The sequence below is a fragment of the Castor canadensis genome, chromosome X (genome assembly GCF_047511655.1).
Source record: "Castor canadensis chromosome X, mCasCan1.hap1v2, whole genome shotgun sequence".
NCBI classification, from domain to species: Eukaryota; Metazoa; Chordata; class Mammalia; order Rodentia; family Castoridae; genus Castor; species Castor canadensis.
The window spans coordinates 62298692-62321959 of record NC_133405.1 but is presented as its reverse complement, the minus strand read 5'-3'; the positions used below and the strand labels follow the sequence as shown (position 1 = coordinate 62321959).

At 35.2% G+C, this 23268-nt stretch overlaps 1 protein-coding gene across 3 annotated transcripts in view; it reads left to right on the top strand.

The window, feature by feature from the left end:
- Pcdh11x (protocadherin 11 X-linked) overlaps nucleotides 1-23268 on the top strand; it is a 633628-nt gene that overhangs the window by 49120 nt on the left and 561240 nt on the right. For all 3 annotated transcript variants that reach the window (XM_074064461.1, XM_074064460.1, XM_074064459.1), the window contains exon 2: nucleotides 396-980. In XM_074064461.1, the coding sequence (XP_073920562.1) occupies nucleotides 441-980 (540 nt within the window). In that variant the 5' untranslated portion in view covers nucleotides 396-440. The remainder of the gene's footprint in view (nucleotides 1-395; nucleotides 981-23268) is intronic.

Genomic DNA, 23268 nt, shown 5'->3' with positions numbered 1-23268 from the left:
ATATTTAATTTACTGATATTGTCTTTAGCTATCATTGGCATATTAAAATGTCAGCTTTTCTATAGTTTATCAATAGCGAACATCTTTATAAATAGCCTATATCTCCTTTAATTATTGTAGGTATTTTGCTTCATTTATCCTTCTCTTCATATTGTAAAAATGAAAATTATTTGATTTAAAACAAATTTGTTATTGATTTCTTTTAGTGTCAATTTTGCTAATATTTCATTTAATGATTTGAATTTAAAAAAGCATTTAGTTAACATTCAAGTTTATGATTGGCTTCCTAATAATTATTTCTGTTTCTCTTCTTCCTCCCCCCTTTCCTTCCCTCTCCTCTGCCTTTCTCTCCCCTTCCCTTCCTTTCTCCTTTTCTTTTGTTTTCTCTTTGTCAGTTTTCTGTGGATTGATAACAGACCACCATTGCAATCGGGCCTGGTATGGACTTGTTGTCCGGGACGTATATTTTTGCGGTCCTGTTAGCATGCGTCGTGTTCCAGTCTGGCGCCCAGGAGAAAAACTATACCATCCAAGAAGAAATGCCAGAAAACGTCCTGATAGGCGACTTGTTGAAAGACCTCAACTTGTCCCTCATTCCCGACAAGTCCTTAACGTCTCCTATGCAGTTCAAGCTAGTGTACAAGACTGGCGATTTGCCACTGATTCGGATTGAAGAGGGTACTGGTGAGATTTTCACTACTGGCATTCGTATTGATCGTGAGAAATTATGTGCTGGTATTGTGTTGGATGCCCGTTGCTTTTATGAAGTGGAAGTTGCCGTATTGCCGGATGAAATATTTAGACTGGTTAAGATACGCTTTATGATAGAAGACATAAATGATAATGCACCGTTATTCCCAGCAACCGTTATCAACATATCAATTCCAGAGAACTCAGCTATAAATTCTCGATATGCCCTTCCAGCAGCCATTGATCCTGACATAGGAATAAATGGAGTCCAAAACTACCAGCTAATTAAGGTGCGTTTTAAAAACATTTTTAAAAAGATAAATTGAACAATCTTACTTCATTCAAATTTTGAGTAAAGCCATCACCTCAGTTTTTCAAAGTTTATGCAAAGCATACAGCAAAAATTTCCTAAATGTAGTTTCTACAATTATATCTGGTTTATGAACTTTTATTATATGTATACCCATTTTCAAACATTTGTGTTCCCTTGAATAATTATAGAGATTGGGCAAGGAGCTCAGCTTTTCTACTTACAAACTAGTGCCTTTGCCAATATATGCTTTATCTGTCTAATCATAACTATCACAAATGTGACCAAAATAAACAAATGCAAGAATTAAGAATGAAACCATGAACCTATTTCTCTTAGTGATTATTTTAGATAGAAAACATTATCTTGCCATTTGAAAATATGTCAAATGAATTTATTTGAGGAATGAATGGGACATTTTCATTTTTAGGACTTCTGAACATACATAGAATAATGCTTAAAATTTTTCATGATATTTTTAAGTTAAGGCAAGATCTTTAAGCATCTTCTGAATAATTAAAGTGAGAGTAAATTTTAGTCAATATGCTGTTAATGCTAAATATTTTCATCTTGTTCCAATTCTGTGAAAACACACTGTATTAATTTGCTGTTAAAGGTAAGTAGAACTTTTTAAAGCAAGAGATTCACTTAATCTGAAGAACTTATTTTGCCTTGATTTGTGTGTTGCTTTGGGGAAGACAGAGGGAAGAATACATGAAATAGTTGATAGTCTTCAAATATATGCAGAAGGACCACAATTACCAAGCAAATGAACAACTTTTTTTTAAATTACAATAAGGTCTATAGAATAGTAAAAAACTCATATCTGGGTATGCAAAATAGTAAAATATACTTGAAAGATTGTGGAAGACATGTATGAAAGAACAAATATGAAAATTTCACATTGACATAACCAAGGTAATTTCAAAATTTAAAAATATTTTCTGATTATTCACTGCTATACTACCACTGACATTGACATTATGACTTGATAAAAGGACCAAACAAAAGCATAAATTTGTCATTCTGATACATATGGTCTGAAAAATTTCCCAGAGGATATATAATATGAAAAAACTGGTAACAGATACTCAGTAAAGACATATATTTGTATGTTGTAAAGATGTATCTATCTATATACATATATATGTATATTTATAAAGAAACTAAAGACTACATATCTCTTGAGTTTATTCCAGTAGTGAAATACAGATGCGTTTCTGTGTATGGAGTAAAAATAGAAAAAGAAGTGTTAAACAGAAAGATGGGTTTAGAAGATTTATAAATAAGCATTTTTAGGTGATGTCCCTACAATGACATCTCCTTATCTCATGAAATTGTAGTAAGAAAGATACATATCAGAGTTTTCTACCAACTCGTAGCAAATATGTCACATCCTGCTTAAGTTCTCTTAACTTTATTACTTATAGTATATCAGTGATGATACAATTATTACAAAGACAGAGTTGGGAAAAATAAACACTAAAAGGAGGTATACACATGCATAAAATGTTTTTGGAGATACTTTAAAACATTTGACTTCTTACACAAATGTAAAGCTTATCATTTTAAATTATATATTGTTTACTGGAGTGAATCTTTTCTCTAAAGAAGCACTATGCAATATAACCTTCACAATGGTGGATGTTCTATAATCTCTGATATCCACAGTGGCAGTCTCTAGCCACATGTGGCTGTTGAGTACTTGAAATATGACTAGTGGAACTAAGAAACTGAGATTTTAATTTAATTTAATACTAATTTTAATAGTCATAAGTACTATATTGGACAGCAGTCATGTTGAAAAGCAAAGCCTAAACTAAAAGAGTTTATTTGGAAAATAACACTAATAGGTAAAATCAAAATGGACTCATCAAACTGAATTCAATTATTCGGAATTGGATCTTTCCACCCAATATTCTGAAAAATTTTGAATATGATTGATATACTGTTTATACAAGAATAAATATAGAAATCTTAAACCAACTGAAACCACAATAAGACAGGGACTAAAGTAAAATGAAGAAAATTAGAGGAGATAAAGCAATTGAGGTTCTAACACATATATACATGGAAATACCACAAGGAAACTCCCTGTGTAGCTACCTTTATCTCAAGCAAGTTAAAATGTCATGTTTTTTGTTTTATCTTTTATCTTTTCTCTTCTACAAAATTGGAGAACAGGAGGGCAGAACTAGTCCTTCCCAGGGGGAAGGGCTGAGACCAGTGGAAGGGGGAGGTATTGGGGAAAGGGGGTAGGAGAGTGAATACCATGCAAAAAAGTATGTACACATGCAAGTAAATGCAAAAGTGGTACCACTTGAGAGATAAAGGAAAGTGGTCCGGGGGTGAATTCAAGTATGATATATTGGATACATGGTACAACTTTGTAAATGTCACAATGTACCCTCACCCAGCAAAACAATAAAAAATGTAATGCTTTACTCCAGGAATAATTTTTTTCATTTCTGCCTCAGGACAGCTTAATGAACTTCCATGAAATTTCTGATTTGTCTTGTAAGCAGCTTAACAAATTCAAATAAAGCAAATAAATCTCCTGGCATAATTTCAGCTTTGTTAAAATGTGTTTTCATTTGACTTTCTTTGAAAGATTGTCAGCAAATCACAAAAAAGAGGGGCTCACTAGCATGGACAAATAGGGATCTGAATGCTTGGTAAAAATAATGAGAGTGGAAGACAAAGCATAACCCTAAGCATGCAGAGGTTTATGAACATGGGTGATATTAACTGAGTGCGTTTTGACTTTTGAAAAGGTCCTGTCATGGAAATGGCATGCGTATTGTGGGAAATGGGGGTTAAAGAAAAAGAAAGAAGAGAAATATGTTTTAATTGCTCCATAACATTTAGCAAATTTTAAAATTGGAAAGTAAATAGACTAACCACAATAACTAAAAATACTCTGTCTTGCAGAATAGGGGAAAAATTTAATTGATATTAATTTGTTTTATTTTTGTTGAATAGACAAGAATAGGGAAATCACAGTTTATTCAAACTAGGGCAGCACAAAATGTATATAAAAAGTTCAAATAGAAAATGTAAATTAGGGGAAAATATACAGAACAATTCTAGAGCAAATTAAGTTAGTTTATAAATGAAGGGGCCCTGCTATTGCCAGTTTTGTATTATCTCACTGATGCTAAAGGCAATATTGGAAAAGATTCACTAATTGTATAAATCTATGATAAAAAGCCATAAGACTTAAAATATTTATGACTTCAGTTATTATATAAATATTTTAATTTAGTTTATGTTGCTTTTGTGATTTTAGGTATGGCTTGACATAAACCAGGGATAGCATTGTTAGCACATATGTAAAATATTTGGGTTCGGTATCAGTGGCTCACACCTGTTATTCTAGCTACTTAGGAAGCTGAAATCAGGAAAGTGGCAGTTCAAGGTTAGCCAGGCCAAACTGGAAGACCTCATCTCCAAAATAAACAGAGCAAAATGAACTTAAGGTGTAGCTCATGCAGTAGAATACTTGCTTTGCAAGCAAGAAGCCCTAAGTTCAACCCCCAGTCTCACCAAAAAAGAAAAAAATGGAAAATTAGTTTTTTAGTGGTAGTGGATACTGTTTTTGTTCATATCACTACTAAATTATAGAGTTCAGAACACAATGCAATTTCTGACTGTTAAATTTAATTAACAAACAGATGAATAATCATGAAAAAAGGTCATATCTAATTTATAATACTAGAGGAAGAGAGTGAATAAAAAAAAGAAAATGTGTGAGCCAAAGGAATGAAGTGATTAATAAGTAATTCTAATTAGTTAAAAAAAAAAGAAAAGTAAGTAAAAACAATCTGTGTGATTTGGTAATGTACATTTTCAACTTCTACAACAAATCATAAAGAAAATAGATTAATCAATAAAAGTTCTTGAAAAAAGATTTCAAGTGTGAAATCTCTTTTCTCTATTTCAAGTGAAGTTATCCACCGAGAATCCCCTATGATATTTATATATACAACATACCATGTAAAAAGCTGTTGGTGTAGAGTAGGAAAGTATAAAACCTTTGTATCTTTGAATTTCATTTTATTTATTCTGATGGACTGCTATTGAAAAAGTTCTTTTTCATATTCTAGGTTTTACTGACAAGGAATCCAACATTTTTCACAAATTACAAGTACTCCTCAAGCATCCAATCTGACTCAGGATATGTATGTAAATCAGAGGGACTTACTTCTCTCTATAATTGGAACTCAGAGGAAATTAGATGTGTAATGATGCTACGTGCATCTCTATTTTCCACCTCAGATTTTCATTTTCCCTAGCAGGTGTCAGCAGTAAAATTTCTATATTAGTCTAGTGACAGTGTGCTATCCCTTGAGGAAGAGATGAGTGTTTCAAAGAATGACATTTTATACTGACAGAGCATGAAGATCAATTCTTTCAGACTGGTGATCCAACTAAAAGCTCTCACTTGTTTATACCCATCATCCCGTAAGAAATTCTCATCTTTTCCATTAACCTCAGAAATCATTTTATTCTGGAGTAAAGTCTTTCAACATATTCAAGGTTATTAGGACTTTGTATGTTAATTAGATATCTTCCTCATTGATCAAGAGTCAGACTTAGACATAAAATTAAGATTAGAGTTAGACTTGTTTTGATGTTTGCGATTAGAAATTCATTTTCTGAAAATCTCATTTACCATTACATTTACTAATGTTAATTTAAATTACTGAGTATCAGGTATAAAATAGTATATTTTAGAGTCAGACAGCAAACATTTTTGGTTTTTCTACAAAAGATAGAATCTCTTTAATCATAGCTTACCATGACGTGTATCATCAGGAAAAGGGAGGAAAAATTCAATAGTGTTATTAGTGACAAAGTGTATAGGAAACAACTTATATAACTATTTTAGAAAGCTTATAAGCCTCTACAAGAATTTCTTTGTTTTCCAACTATAAAACGAAATTTAACTTTGAGGTTCACATTTTTATCTTTAAGGTTACTCAATTTTATATTTTCTGAGTTGTATGAAGTTCAGATTATCATTTTCAATCTGTGCTGAAAATGAAAAAGGATGATAATTAAATGCTAATGACTGTTAGGTCCCTGAAAGGTGGGGTTATTATCAAAGTGCACCTTCAGTGGGGAAAAATGGCAATACAAAATTCATTGTCTTTATAAATGGATCTTTAGTAAAGCTGTCAGTTCTTATTAAAATGAGAGTTCGACACTAATAGGATTAAGTAACTTTTGATTTCATTACAATAATCAAGAGTCCTGGCTAGTATGTATTCATAATCCAATAATATCTTTCATTAACTTTTTTCTTTTTTATTCATTTATCCATATGTGCATACATTTCATTAATTACACCTATCATTAATTGTCCCACATTTAACAATATATGTTGAATGTTTTACATGGGTCCATTCTAGAATTTGTAAATTGAGACTCTGAAGAACAAGTGTGTTTCCAAATCTGATTCATTTATTCACATTGTGCCCTTTAACATAATATTGCTAACTAAAAATAAAACCTTGAAAAATGTTATTATTAGGTGCAGACTTGTTGGTTTGTTTTTCCATTGCTTACTGTATGCCAATAATTATCAATTCGATGCTTAATTTTGTGACTGCCAAAGGACATGACTTAAAAGCGAGGATAGGAGGATTCCAAGATGGCGGCTAGAGGGAGGGAGCAGAAAGCGACCCTCCTATGGTGAAATCTTGGAGACACGCTGGAGACACACTTTGCAGGCGTAATCACTGAGAAAAGGCATATAACTTTGACTCCTCTACATCTCCAGCCGGCGCAGAGAATCTCCACTTCACATTAAACAGAGAAACAAGGAGGGCCCCCAGGGCTGCCAGTGGCCGGCGCCCATATGGCTTGGGAAGACGCGGACCAGGTGAGCTTCGCGGTACCGCGGTAGCCCCACAGACAAGCCTGGGCCAGAGCAGCATAGCCCCAGGACAGACTGACCTCCACCCGGGAAAAAAAAGAGAAACTGAGTAATAAGCAATAAGAACAGTTAAGACACGCTGGAAAGAGGGTGGGGCGCCCTGAGCGCTGAAGATTGGGGGAAGGGAATCCTTCTGGGGACTGTAAATAAACAAGCCAGGCAGGCCGGAGAGGCTCTGGCAGGAGCGGGGTGCGTGCCCAGCAACCAGGAGCGGGGAAGCTTGTGAGAGGAGGGAAGACCCACTTCCCACGTGAACTGTAAATAAACACGCAGGCCTGACAACGCGGGGCAGTGTCACCTTTCCCAGTGCTTGGAAAGGGGAAAGCCTGTAGCAGAGGCTCCCGCACAGGAGAACTCTGAGCAAACAAAGCCTGTGGGACCAGGTGAGTGCTAGCTCACCCCAGAGATCTGCATAAATAATGCTGCCAGCTACAGGCTGAGAGCAGCAGGCAGGCGAGCCACAGTTGCAGATACCACTCTCAGAACTGCCTCCAGACGCTTTTTTTTCTTTTTCTCCCTACCTTTGATGAGAGAACAACCGAATTACACCTGCAAGCCAAAAAACATACTGAAACTCTATTGCATTTGAACTGGGGACACTTGGTGGGGCTTTTTTTTTTTTTTCTTGTGCGTGTGTGAGTGTAGTTTTGTTCTACTTTATGCATCCCCTTTGATGAGACAACTACAGAACAACATCTGAGGCACCAACTCCAGGACTGGAGATTGAGACGGACATCCAAATTATTAAGACTGAAATTGCATTGCATATAAACTTGGAAGTTTTTTGGTTTTTTTTTTTTAATTTTCTATTTTCCATTTTATTTTAATTCAATTTTATATTTAGATATTACTTTCATATACTTATTTTTTTATTTTTTTATCTTTGATTTTCAATCTTCTCTCTGTCTCTCTATTGTCTGTTCAGCTTACTGTCGATTAGTACACTAACACTCCCTGTTTATACCTTTGAAACTCTCTTGTCTGATACCTTGTTCTGCTTTCTCCCTCTTGTCTGTATATTTGTTTTCCCCTTTTCTTTAACTTCTTGCTTTCCATCTCAGCTCACTCTTCCATTCTCAATATTACCATTGTTATTATTACAAGCTAGAAAATACTTAATTGCACACAGTACAGGGACAGTAACAACACCAAGGACAATGACGGGAAGACAGAAAAAACAGGGAAACCAGTTTCCCCACAGCAAAAAATTAGTACAGGAACCAGAGGGGAATGAAGAGAACAGAAACTCAGATCCAGAATCCAACAAAATGAAGATAAACTATGCCAAAGGACCCAATGAACCCCACAAGAATAATTTAAAAGAAGACATACTACAAGTACTCAATGAGAATTTTCTAGAGATGATACTGGATAGGGTCAACCAAAGTGTACAGGAGACACTCAAGAAATTCCAAGACAATAAAAATAGAGAACTTGAAAAAGCAAAAGAAGAAATAAAGGAAACCATAGAAGGACTGTATAAACACCAAAGTGAAAGAGAGAACACAATGAATAAATGGATAAATGAACTCAGGACAAAAATAGACAACAATAAAGAAGAAAACTGCCAGGATATGAAAAACCTCAGAAAAAAGAATGAAACAGAACTGCAAAACAAAACGGAAGGCCAATCCAGCAGAATAGAACAAACAGAAGACAGAATCTCAGAACTTGAACATGAAATAGTAATTAAAGGAAAAACCAAAGAACTATTAATTAAACAACTCAAGACCTGTGAAAAGAAAATGCAAGAACTCACTGACTCCATCAAAAGACCAAACTTGAGAATCATGGGCATCGAAGAAGGAGAAGAGGTGCAAGCGAAGGGAATGCGTAATATATTCAACAAAATAATAACGGAAAATTTCCCAAATCTAGAGAAAGATATTCACATACAGATGCAAGAGGCCTCCAGGACACCAAACAGAACAGATCAAAATAGAACTACTCCATGACATATCATCATTAAAACAACAAGTTCAGAAACTAAGGAAAGAATATTGAAGGCTGTAAGAGAGAAAAAACAAGTAACATACAAAGGTAAACCCATCAAAATCACAGCAGACTTCTCAACAGAAACATTAAAAGCAAGAAGAGCATGGGGTGAGATCTTCTGGGCACTGAATAAAAATAACTTCAACCCCTGGATACTCTACCCAGCAAAGCTATCATTCAAAATAGATGGAGCAATAAAAGTCTTCCATGATAAGCAGAAACTAAAACAATATGTGACCACAAAGCCACCATTACAAAAGATTCTACAAAGGATCCTGCACACAGAAAGTGACACCCAACTTAACCATGAAAATGCAGGCAGCACCAAACCACAGGATAAGAAAAAGCAAGACAGTAGAGAGTAACATCAAGTTAGGTACACACAATCAAACCTTCAAACAACTAAGGTAACTAAATGGCAGGAATCACCACATACCTATCAGTACTAACGCTTAATGTTAATGGACTTAATTCACCCATCAAAAGACACCGTTTGACAAAATGGATTAAAAAAGAAGATCCAACAATTTGTTGCTTACAGGAGACTCATCTCACTGACAGAAATAAGCATATGCTTAGGATGAAAGGCTGGAAGAAGATATACCAAGCCAATGGCCCCCGAAAACAAGCAGGAGTAGCAATACTTATCTCTGACAAAGTAGACTTCAAACCTACATTGATCAAACGAGATAAAGAAGGACATTCCATACAAAAGGGGAAATAGACCAAAAGGAAATAATAATCATCAATCTGTATGCACCCAATATCAACGCACCTAATTTCATCCAACAGACCCTGAAAGACCTAAAAGCATATATAAACGCCAACACAGTGGTTGTGGGAGACTTTAACACTCCATTATCATCAATAGATAGGTCATCCAAACAAAAACTCAATAAAGAAATCCAAGATCTAAAATATGCAATAGAACAAGTGGACCTAGTAGATGTCTACAGAACATTTCATCCAACCTCTACACAATATACATTCTTCTCAGCAGCCCATGGAACCTTCTCCAAAATGGATCATATCCTAGGGCACAAAGCAAGCCTCAGCAAATATAAGAAAATAGAAATAATACCATGCATACTATCTGACCATAATGCAGTAAAAGTAGAACTCAACAACAAAAGTAAAGACAAAAAACATGCAAACAGCTGGAAACTAAATAACTCCTTACTTAATGAAGAATGGATCATCAATGCAATAAAAGAGGAAATTTAAAAGTTCCTGGAACTCAATGAAAATGAAAACACAACCTACCAGAACCTATGGGACACAGCTAAGGCAGTCTTGAGAGGAAAGTTTATACCCATGAGTGTATATATTAAAAAGATTGAAAGATCCCAAATCAATGACCTAATGATACATCTCAAACTCCTCGAAAAACAAGAACAAGCAAATCCCAAAACAAATAGAAGGAGAGAAATAATAAAAATAAGAGCTGAAATCAACGAAATAGAAACCAAAAAAACCATACAAAGAATTAATGAAACAAAAAGTTGGTTCTCTGAAAAAATAAACAAGATCGATAGACCCCTGGCAAACCTGACTAAAATGAGGAGAGAAAAAACCCAAATTAGTAGAATTAGGAATGCAAAAGGGGAGATAACAACAAACACCATGGAAGTCCAGGAAATCATCAGAGACTACTTTGAGAACCTATATTCAAATAAATTTGAAAATCTCAAAGAAATGGACAGATTTCTAGATACATATGATCATGCAAAACTGAACCAAGAGGAAATTAATCACCTGAATAGACCTATAACACTAAATGAAATTGAAGCAGAAATCAAGAGTCTCCCCAAAAAGAAAAGTCCAGGACCTGATGGATTCTCTGCTGAATTCTATCAGACCTTTAAAGAAGAACTGATACCAACCCTCCTTAAACTGTTCCATGAAATAGAAAGGGAAGGAAAACTGCCAAACACATTTTTTGAAGCCAGTATTACACTTATCCCAAAACCAGGCAAAGACACCTCCAAAAAGGAGAACTATAGGCCAATCTCCTTAATGAACATTGATGCAAAAATCCTCAACAAAATAATGGCAAACCGAATTCAGCAACACATCAAAAAGATTATTCACCACGACCAAGTAGGCTTCATCCCATGGATGCAGGGGTGGTTCAACATACGAAAATCAATAAACATAATAAACCACATTAAGAGAAACAAAGACAAAAACCACTTGATCATCTCAATACATGCAGAAAAAGCCTTTGATAAGATCCAACATCATTTCATGATAAAAGCTCTAAGAAAACTAGGAATAGAAGGAAAGTTCCTCAACATTATAAAAGCTATATATGACAAACCTACAGCCAGCATTATACTTAACGGAGAAAAATTAAAACCATTCCCTCTAAAATCAGGAACCAGACAAGGATGCCCACTATCTCCACTCCTATTCAACATAGTACTGGAATTCCTACCCAGAGCAATTAGGCAAGAAGAAGGAATAAAAGGAATACAAATAGGTAAAGAAACTGTCAAAATATCCCTATTTGCAGATGACATGATCCTATACCTTAAAGACCCAAAAAACTCTACTCAGAAGCTTCTAGACATCATCAATAGCTATAGCAAGTTAGCAGGATATAAAATCAACATAGAAAAATCATTAGCATTTCTATACACTAACAATGAGCAAACGGAAAAAGAATGTATGAAAACAATTCCATTTACAATAGCCTCAAACAAAATCAAATACCTAGGTGTAAACCTAACAAAAGATGGGAAAGACCTCTATAAGGAAAACTATACACTTCTGAAGAAAGAGATTGAGGAAGACTATAGAAAGTGGAGAGATCTCCCGTGCTCATGGATTGGTAGAATCAACATAGTAAAAATGTCGATACTCCCCAAAGTAATCTACATGTTTAATGCAATTCCCAACAAAATTACAATGACATTCATTAAAGACATTGAAAAATCTACTGTTGAATTTATATGGAAACACAAGAGGCCACGAATAGCCAAGGCAATACTCAGTCAAAAGATCAATGCAGGAGGTATCACGATAGCTGACTTCAAACTCTATTACAAAGCAATAGCAAGAAAAACAGTATGGTACTGGCACAAAAACAGACATGAAGACCACTGGAACAGAATAGAGGATCAAGATATGAAGCCACACAACTATGAGCAACTTTTCTTTGACAAAGGAGCTAAAAATATACGATGGAGAAATAGCAGCCTCTTCAACAAAAACTGCTGGGAAAACTGGTTAGCAGTATGCAAAAAACTGAAACTAGATCCATGTATATCACCCTATACCAAGATTAACTCAAAATGGATCAAGGATCTTAATATCAGACCCCAAACTCTTAAGTTGATACAAGAAAGAGTAGGAAATCCTCTGGAGTTAGTAGGTATAGGTAAGAACTTTTGCAATGAAACCCCAGCAGCACAGCAACTAAGAGATAGCATAGATAAATGGGACCTCATAAAACTAAAAAGCTTCTGTTCATCAAAAGAAATGGTCTCTAAACTGAAGAGAACACCCACAGAGTGGGAGAAAATATTTGCCAATTATACATCAGACAAAGGACTGATAACCAGAATATACAGGGAACTTAAAAAACTAAATTCTCCCAAAACTAATGAACCAATAAAGAAATGGGCACGTGAACTAAACAGAACTTTCTCAAAAGAAGAAATTCAAATGGCCAGAAAACACATGAAAAAATGCTCACCATCTCTAGCAATAAAGGAAATGCAAATTAAAACCACATAAGATTCCACCTCACCCCTGTTAGAATAGCCGTCATCAGCAACACCACCACCAACAGGTGTTGGCGAGGATGCGGGGAAAAAGGAACCCTCTTACACTGTTGGTGGGAATGTAGACTAGTACAACCACTCTGGAAAAAAATTTGGAGGCTACTTAAAAAGCTGGACATCGATCTACCATTTGATCCAGCAATACCACTCTTGGGGATATACCCAAAAGACTGTTACTCCAGAGGCACCTGCACATCCATCTTTATTGCGGCACTATTCACAATAGCCAAGTTATGGAAACAGCCAAGATGCCCCACCACTGATGAATGGATTAAGAAAATGTGGTATCTATACACAATGGAATTTTATGCAGCCATGAAGAAGAATGAAATGTTATCATTTGCTGGTAAATGGATGGAATTGGAGAACATTATTCTGAGTGAGGTTAGCCTGGCCCAAAAGACCAAAAATCGTATGTTCTCCCTCATATGTGGACATTAGATCAAGGGCAAACACAACAAGGGGATTGGACTATGAGCACATGATAAAAGCGAGAGCACACAAGGGAGGGGTGAGGATAGGTAAGACACTTAAAAAACTAGCTAGCATTTGTTGCCCTTAATGCAGAGAAACTAAAGCAGATACCTTAAAGCAACTGAGGCCAATAGGAAAAGGGGACCAGGAACTAGAGAAAAGGTTAGACCAAAAAGAATTAACCTAGAAGGTAACACCCACGCACAGGAAATCAATGTGAGTCAATGCCCTGTATAGCTATCCTTATCTCAACCAGCAAAACCCCTTGTTCCTTCCTATTATTGCTTATACTCTCTCTACAACAAAATTAGAGATAAGGGCAAAATAGTTTCTGCTGGGTATTGAGGGGGTGGGGGGGAGAGGGAGGGGGCAGAGTGGGTGGTAAGGGAGGGGGTGGGGGCAGGAGGGAGAAAGGAACCAAGCCTTGTATGCACATATGAATAATAAAAGAAAAAATAAATAAATAAATAAATTAAAAAAAAAAAAAAGCTTCTGCACAAGAAAAGAAATGCAAGCTAGTACAACCAGTATGGAAAACAATATGATGGCTTCTTAAAAATCTAAATTTAGATCTACTATATGATCCAGCAATCCCACTTCTGGGTATACACCCAAGGGAATGGGACAAAGATTACTCCAAAGGCATCTGCACACCCATGTATATTGCAGGACTATTCACAATAGCCAATATATGGAAACAACCAAGAGATGCCCCACTACTGATGAATGGATCAAGAAAATGTGGTGTTTATACACGATGCAATTTTACTCACCCATGAAGAATGAAATCTTATCATTTGCAGGTAAATGGATGGAACTGGAGAACATCATTCTGAGCAAGGTTAGGCAGGCTCTGATGACCAAAAATTGTATGTTCTCCCTCATATGCAGACTTTAGATGTAGGGGAAATACAGCAATGTTGTTGGTCTTGGGTCACATGATAAGGGGAGTGCACATAGGGAGGTATGGGTATAGCTAGAAAACCCAAAACATGAAACCGTTTGATGTCCCCACTTCGGAGAAACTAATACAGGAACTTAAAGGGGCAGAGGTCAACATGAGAAGGGGATCAGGAACCAGTGTAAAGATCAGTTAGAAATGAATCAACTTGTGTTCTAACACATCAGTTCATGGAAGCAATTCTAGGAATCTCTCTGGATAGCTATCCTTAACTAGCAAAAATGCTTTGACTTTCTCATTATGTTTATGTCTCTCTTCAATAAAATTAGAGATAAGATCTGCCTGGAAGTGAGGGGGGTCTGGGGCAGAGAGAGTGTTGGTGGGGGCTAGGGGGGAGAAATGACCTAAATAATATACGCACATGTGAATAAATGTATAATTAAAAAAAGTAAAAATGCCTTTGCTTATTGAATATGTAGTCCTTAGCTGGGACATTGTTGCCTTGTTTCTGTATGGACTAAACAGTTTTATTCATCTATAAATTTTTGATATTTAGAATTCATTTCATTTTACAATGAGTTTTTTATTAGTGTATATTAATTGCATGGAGACAGTTCATTGTGATATCTCAATATGCATACAATATACTTTGATCTTATTCATACTATTATTCTTTCTTCTTCCTCAGTCCCTTTCATGTCACCCTTTTAACAATTTTAATTGGATCCATTGTGCTATTTTTACACATGCATATAATGTACTTCAGTCATTCACCTCTCCATCACCCTTTCCTTCCCCCTCCCCTCTCCTTCCTATTGTCACCACTCACATTAGTGTATTTTTTTACATTCATGTCATTTTAAGTCTGTATTTCACATATGAGTAGAACATGCAATATTTGTCTGTCTGATTTTGGTTTATTTCTGTTACTATGAAGATCTCCAGTTCCATTTACCTGCAAATGACATAATTCCATTCTTTTTTATGGCTGAGTAATACTCCGTTGTGTATATATGCCACATTTTCTTTAACATTCATCAGTTCACAGATACTTTAGGCTGATTCAATAGCTTTGCTGCTGTCAACAGTGCTGCAATAAACGTGGGTGTGCAGGTATCTCTCTCATATTTTCACTTAAATTCCTTGAAAACTACAGCTAGGAGTGGTATCACTGGATCAAATGGGGATTTATTTCTAACCATATATACCTTTTATTATTTTAAACATTTCTTAAAATGTTTAAATATGTTTCTGCAGAAATCCTGTCATGCATTTTCAGGTACATCTAAGTGTTTGAAATTTTACCTTAGACTTTCAGATGATATTTAATATTAAATTCCATACACATATAAATGAAAGGATTTTTATGTAACTTGTGTGCTCTCTCTCTCTCTCTCTCTCTCTCACACACACACACACACACACACACACACACACACACAACTACAGTTGTTTCCATGTAAGATAAATAGAGTAAAAAATTCTTGGGAGTTTTGATCTCTTTAGCTAACTTAAAAAATTATTTATCTAATAGAAAAGATTTCTCGACCTATATTGTATATAGCAATATAATTACACTATAGGTGATTTAAATAACTTCATTTATTTTCTCCCCTTGCTTTATAAGCATTTTATAAATAATGATCTCATAATTGTGTCTTGCCTTCTATAAATCTTGACTATAAAGACTTGAGGCAAGAAAATTAACTCCTCTCTTATGTACTACTTTACATACTCCAGCAAAAAGTTCCTTGCCTTATTTGGTTTTTCACTATCAGGCAAGTATGGAATTTAGTGAAGCCTTTATATATATTTTATGTTCACTTTCATTGCTATTATCTATTTGCATTTTATACAATGAGGATAATGATATAATTTATCTTCTAATCCAGGACAATTTTGAAATTAAATCTAAACAAGGATAACTGCAATATATAGTTAAAAAATTTGAATGTAATCTTAAAATGTGATGAATATATGTATATATATATTTATCTAAAAGAATAATATCTTTTCTTTTGGTGGTAAACTCAAGAACTCAAGCCATCACTTTTGCCAGACAGGCACTCTACCATTTGTGCCACTATGCCATTCTCCTTTTTCTTTTTAAACTATTGTTCATTTTCGAGATAAGATCTCAGTTTGCTCAGGCTTGCCTTGAACCACAATCCTCATAATTTCTGCCTCCTGAATAGGTGGGAGGATAGACAGGAGCCACCAGCACAGGCCAAGGAATATCATTTTAATTAGATTGTATAAAGCTAAGTAAACATAAACTATGATTTTATGTAACCTCCAGAATTCTTATGAAGTGTTTCCTTATTTTGCTACATAGTATATGAATAATTGCACTCTTAAGCTTTTTTATACTTGTTGTCTATAATGAGTTTGTAGTACTTGAATCACCTTCATTTATGGTGATACAATGTCTTTAACTTTTGTGTTTTATGTTTGCAGTGTAATATCCAGAAATTTGGGTTGTGGTTGGTTTCGTCTTAGATAACAACATAACTCTGTGCTTTCCTACATGACTAGCAATTGCAATTTCACAAATAACTGAATTTCCCCTCCTAGTTGCACCTAACAGTCAGTAGTTGTATAAAAAGATAGCTGCTGATTTTGAAGATAGCTTGGGAAATATTCATTGTTATTTTAAGAATTGTTTTCTCAAACAATTCTACAAGGACATTGGACCAATGGTTTTACCTATAGAGGTCAGATTCAATTTGTAGATTAAAGAATGAATTGTATGCTTTGTGTATATATTTTACTTTTATTTTATGTTCACTTGAATTGCTGTTATCTATTTGCATTGTATAAAAAGAGGATAATGATATAATTAATCTTCTAATCCAGGACAATTTTGAAATTAAAACTAAACAAGGATAACTGCAATATATAGTTACAATCTTTAAAACCCCAAATTTATAGGCTAGTTTCTTGTTCCAGTTTTCCATTCCAGTCTATCCCTTTTATTTCTTTTTATTTTTAATTTTTTAAATTTTTGTAATTTTATGATTCGTATGTGCATACAAGGCTTGGGTCATTTCTCAAACCTGCCCCCACCCCCTCCCTTACCACCCACTCCGCCCCCTCTCTCTCCTCCCCACCCCCTCAATACCCAGCAGAAACTATTTTGCCCTTATTTCTAATTTTGTTGTAGAGAGAGTATAAGCAATAATAGAAAGGAACCAGGGTTTTTGCTGGTTGAGATAAGGATAGCTATACAAGGATTTGACTCACATCAATCTCCTGTGAGTGTGTGTTACCTTCTAGGTTAATTCTTTTTGTTCTACCCTTTTCTCTAGTTCCTGGTCCCCTTTTCCTAGTGGCCTCAGTTCCTTTTAAGGTATCTGCTTTAGTTTCTCTGCGTTAAGGACAACAAATGCTAGCTACTTTCTTTAGGTGTCTTACCTATCTTCACCCCTCCCTTGTGTGCTCTCGCTTTTATCATGTGCTCGAAGTCCAATCCCATTGTTGTGTTTGCCCTTGATCTAATGTCCACATATGAGGGAGAACATACGAATTTTGGTCTTTTGGGCCAGGCTAACCTCACTCAGAATGATGTTCTCCAATTCCATCCATTTACCAGTGAATGATAACATTTCGTTCTTCTTCATGGCTGCATAAAATTCTATTGTGTATAGATACCACATATTCTTAATACATTCGTCAGTGGTGGGGCATCTTGGCTGTTTCCATAACTAGGCTATTGTGAATAGTGCCGCAATAAACATGCGTGTGCAGGTGCCTCTGGATTAACCTGTGTCACAGTCTTTTGGGTATATCCCCAAGAGTGGTATTGCTGGATCAAATGATAGATCAATGTTTAGTTTTTTGAGTAGCCTCCAATTTTTTTTCCAGAGTGGTTGTGCTAGTTTACATTCCTACCAACAGTGTAAGAGGGTTCCTTTTTCCCCAAATCCACGCCAACACCTGTTGTTGGTGGTGATGCTAATGATGGCTATTCTAACAGGGGTGAGGTGGAATCTTAGTATGGTTTTAATTTGCATTTCCTTTATTGCTAGAGATGGTGAGCATTTTTTCATGCATTTTTGGCCATTTGAATTTCTTCTTTTGAGAAAGTTCCGTTTAGTTCACTTGCCCATTTCTTTATTGGTTCATTAGTTTTTGGAGAATTTAGTTTTTTAAGTTCCATATATATTCTGGTTATCAGTCCTTTGTCTGATGTGTAGCTGGCAAATATTTCCTCCCATTCTGTGGGTGTTCTCTTCAGTTTAGAGACCATTTCTTTTGATGAACAGAAGCTTTTTAGTTTTATGAGGTCCCATTTATCTATGCTATCTCTTAGTTGCTGTGCTGCTGGGGTTCCATTGAGAAAGTTCTTGCCTATACCTACTAACTCCAGAGTATTTCCTACTCTTTCCTGTATCAACTTTAGAGTTTATTGTCTGATATTTAGATCCTTGATCCATTTTGATTTAATATTGGTATAGGGTAATATATATGGATCTAGTTTCAGTTTTTTGCAGACTGCTAACCAGTTTTCCCAGCAGTTTTTGTTGAAGAGGCTGCTATTTCTCCATCATATACTTTTAGCTCCTTTGTCAAAGACAAGTTGCTTATAGTTGTCTGGCTTCATATCTGGGTCCTTTATTCTCTTCCACTGGTCTTCATGTCTGTTTTTCTGCCAGTACAATGCTGTTTTTCTTGTTATTGCTTTGTAATATAGTTTGAAGTCAGGTATCGTGATACCTCCAGCATTGTTCTTTTGACTGAGTATTGCCTTGGCTATTCGTGGCCTCTTGTGTTTCCATATAAATTTCACGATAGATTTTTCAATCTCTTTAATGAATGTCATTGGAATTTTGATGGGAATTGCATTAAACATGTAGATTACTTTTGGGAGTATAGACATTTTTTCTATGTTGATTCTACCAATCCATGAGCATGGCAGATCTCTCCACTTTCTATAGTCTTCCTCAAACTCTTTCTTCAGAAGTTTACAGTTTTCCTTGTAAAGGTCATTCACATCTTTTGTTAGGTTTACACTTAGGTATTTGATTTTGTTTGAGGCTATTGTAAATGGAATTCTTCACATACATTCTTTTTTAGTTTGCTCATTGTTAGTGTATAGAAATGCTAATGATTTTCTATGTTGATTTTATATCCTGCTACCTTGCTGTAGCTATTGATGATGTCCGGTAGCTTCTGAGTAGAGTTTTTTGGGTCTTAAAGGTATAGGATCATGTCATCTGCAAATAGGGATATTTTGAAAGTTTCTTTACTTATTTCTATTCCTTTTATTCCTTCTTCTTGACTAATTGCTCTGGCTAGGCATTCCAGTACTATGTTGAATAGGAGTGGAGATAGTGGGCATCCTTGTCTGGTTCCTGATTTTAGAGGGAATGGTTTCAGTTTTTCTCCATTAAGTATAATGCTGGCTGTAGGTTTGTCATATATAGCTTTGCTAATGTGGAGGTGCTTTCCTTCTATTCCTAGTTTTCTTAGAGCTTTTATCATGAAATCGTGTTGGATCTTACCAAAGGCTTTTTCTGCATGTATTGAGATGATCAAGTGGTTATTGTCTTTGCTTCTGTTAATGTGATTTATTACATTTATTGATTTTTGAATGTTGAACCACCCCTGCATCCCTGGGATGAAGCCTACTTGGTCGTGGTGAACAATCTTTTTGATGTGTTGTTGAAATCGGTTTGCCATTATTTTGTTGAAGATTTTTGTGTCAATGTTCATTAAGGAGGTTGGCCTATAGTTCTCCTTTTTGGAGGTGTCTTTGCCTGGTTTTGGGATAAGTGTAATATTGGCTTCATAAAATGTATTTGGCAGTTTTCCTTCCCTTTCTATTTCATGGAATAGTTTAAGGAGGGTTGGTATCAGTTCTTCTTTAAAGGTCTGATAGAATTCAGCAGAGAATCCATCAGGTCCTGGACTTTTCTTTTTGGGGAGACTCTTGATTGTTGCTTCAAGTTCATTTTGTGTTATAGATCTATTCAGGTGATTAGTTTTCTTGGTTCAGTTTTGGATGATCATATGCATCTAGAAATCTGTCCATTTCTTTAAGATTTTTAAATTTATTTGAATATAGGTTCTCAAAGTAGTCTCTGATGATTTCCTGGACTTACATGGTGTTTGTTGTTATCTCCCCTTTTGCACCCCTGATTCTACTAATTTGGGTTTTTTCTCTCCTCATTTTAGTCAGGTTTGCCAGGGGTCTATCGATCTTGTTTATTTTTTCAAAGAACCAACTTTTTGTTTCACTAATTCTTTGTGTGGTGTTTTTGGTTTCTATTTCATTGATTTCAGCTCTTATTTTTATTATTTCTCTCCTTCTATTTGTTTTGGGATTTACTTGTTCTTGTTTTTTGAGGAGTTTGAGATGTATCATTAGGTCATTGATTTGAGATCTTTCAGTATTTTTAATATATGCACTCATGGCTATAAACTTTCCTTGGAGGACTGCCTTAGCTGTGTCCCATAGGTTCCGGTAGGTTGTGTTTTCATTTTCATTGAGTTCCAGGAACTTTTTAATTTCCTCTTTTATTTCATCGATGATCCATTCTTCATTAAGTAATAAGTTATTTAGTTTCTAACTGTTTGCTTGTTTTTTGTCTTTACTTTTGTTGTTGAGCTCTACTTTTACTGCATTGTGATCAGATAGTATGCATGGTATAATTTCTATTTTCTTATATTTGCTGAGGCTTGTTTTGTTTCCTAGAATATGATCTATTTTGGAGAAGGTTCCATGGGCTGCTGAGATGAATGTGTATTGTGTAGAAGTTGGATAAAATGTTCTGTAGACATCAACTAGGTCCATTTGATATATTGTATATTTTAGATATTGGATTTCTTTATTGATTTTTTGTTTGGATGGCCTATCTATTGATGATAATGGGACGTTAAAGTCTCCCACAACCACTGTGTTGGCATTAATGTATGCTTTTAGGTCTTTCAGGGTCTGTTTGATGAAATTGGGTGCATTGAAATTTGATGCATACAGGTTGATGATTATTATTTCCTTTTGGTCTATTTCCCCTTTTATTAGTATTGAATGGCCTTCTTTATCTCATTTGATCAATGTAGGTTTGAAGTCTACTTTTTCAGAGATTAGTATTGCTACTCCTGCCTGTTTTCAGAAGCAATTGACTTGGTAAATCTTCTTCAAGCCTTTCGTCCTAAGCCTATGCTTATTTCTGTCGGTGAGATGAGTCTCCTGTAAGCAACAAATTGTTGGATCTTCCCTTTTAATCATTTCGTCAAGCAGTGCCTTTTGATGGGTGAATTAAGTCTGTTAACATTAAGTGTTAGTACTGATAGGTATGTGATGATTCCTGTCATTTAGTTGTCTTAGTTGTTTGTAGGATTGATTGTGTGTACCTAAATTGAGGTTACTCTCTACTGTCTTGCCTTTTCTTTTCCTGTAGTTTGGTGCTGCCTCTCTTTTCATGGTTAAGTTGGATTTCACTTTCTGTGTGCAGAATCCCTTGAAGAATCTTTTGTAGTGGTGGTTTTGTGGTCACATACTGTTTTAGTTTGTGCATATGATAGAAGACTTTTATTGCTCCATCTATTTTGAATGATAATTTTGCTGGGTAGAGTATCCTGGGGTTGAAGTTATTTTCATTCAGTGCCTGGAAGATCTCACCCCACACTCTTCTTGCTTTTAATGTTTCTGCTGAGAAGTCTGCTGTGATTTTGATGGGTTTCCCTTTGTATGTTACTTGTTTTTTCTCTCTTACAGCCTTCAATATTCTTTCCCTAGTTTCTGAACTTGTTATTTTAATGATGATATGTTTTGGGGTAGTTCTATTTTGATCTGGTCTGTTTGGTGCCCTGGAGGCCTCTTGCATCTGTATGGGAATATCTTTCTCTAGATTTGGGAAATTTTCCGTTATTATTTTATTGAATATATTACCCATTCCCTTCGCTTGCACCTCTTCTCCTTTTTCGATGCCCATGATTCTCACGTTTGGTCTTTTGATGGAGTCGGTGAGTTCTTGCATTTTCTTTTCACAGGTCTTGAGTTGTTTAATTAATAGTTCTTTGGTTTTTCCTTTAACTACCATTTCATATTCAAGTTCTGAGATTCTGTCTTCAGTTCGTTCTGTTCTGCTAGATTGGCTTTCTGTTTTGTTTTGCAATTCTGTTTCGTTCTTTTTTCTGAGGTTTTCCATATCCTGAGTGGTTTCCTCTTTAATGTTTTCTATTTTTGTCCTGAGTTTATTTATGTTTATTCATCGTGTTCTCCCTTTCACTTTGGTGTTTATACAGTGCTTCTATGGTTTCCTTTATTTCTTCTTTTGCTTTTTCACATTCTCTATTTTTGTTGTCTTGGAATTTCTTGAGTGTCTCCTGTACTTTTTGGTTGACCCTATCCAGTATCATCTCTATAAAATTCTCATTGAGTACCTGTAGTATGTCTTCTTTTAAATTATTCTTGTGGGCTTCATTGGGTCCTTTGGCATAATTATCTTCATTTTCTTGGAGTCTGGATCTGAGTATCTGTTTTCTTCATTCCCCTCTCATTCCTGTACTAATTTTTTGCTGTGGGGAAACTGGTTTCCATGTTTTTTCTGTCTTCCTGTCATTGTCTTTGGTGTTGTTACTGTCCCTGTAGTGTGTGCAATTAAGTATTTTCTAGCTTGTAATAATAACAATGGTTATATTTAGAGTGGAAGGGTGAGTGGAGATGGAAAGGAAGAAGTTAAAGGAAAGGGAAAAGCAAATAAACAGATGAGAAGGAGAAAACAGAACAAGGAATCAGAAAAGAAAGTTTCAAAGGTATAAACAGGGAGCATTATTGTACTAATTGACAGTAACCTGAACCGGCATTAGAGAGACAGAGAGAGGATTGAAAATAAAAAATAAAAAATAAATAAAAATAAAAATAAAAAATAGGTAAATGAAAGCAATATCTATGTATAAAAATGAAATAAAATAAAATAAAATGAAAAATAGAAAAATTAAAAAAAAAACAAAAAACCAAAACCTCCAAGTTCAAATGCAATGAAGTTTCAGTCTTAATAATTTGGATGTCTGTCTCAATCTCCAGTCCTGGAGATGGTGCCTCAGATGTTGTTTTGTCATTGTCTCATCAAAGGGGATGCATAAAGTAGAACAAAACTACACACACACACACACACACACACACAAAAACCCTACCAAGTGTCCCAAGTTCAAATGCAATACA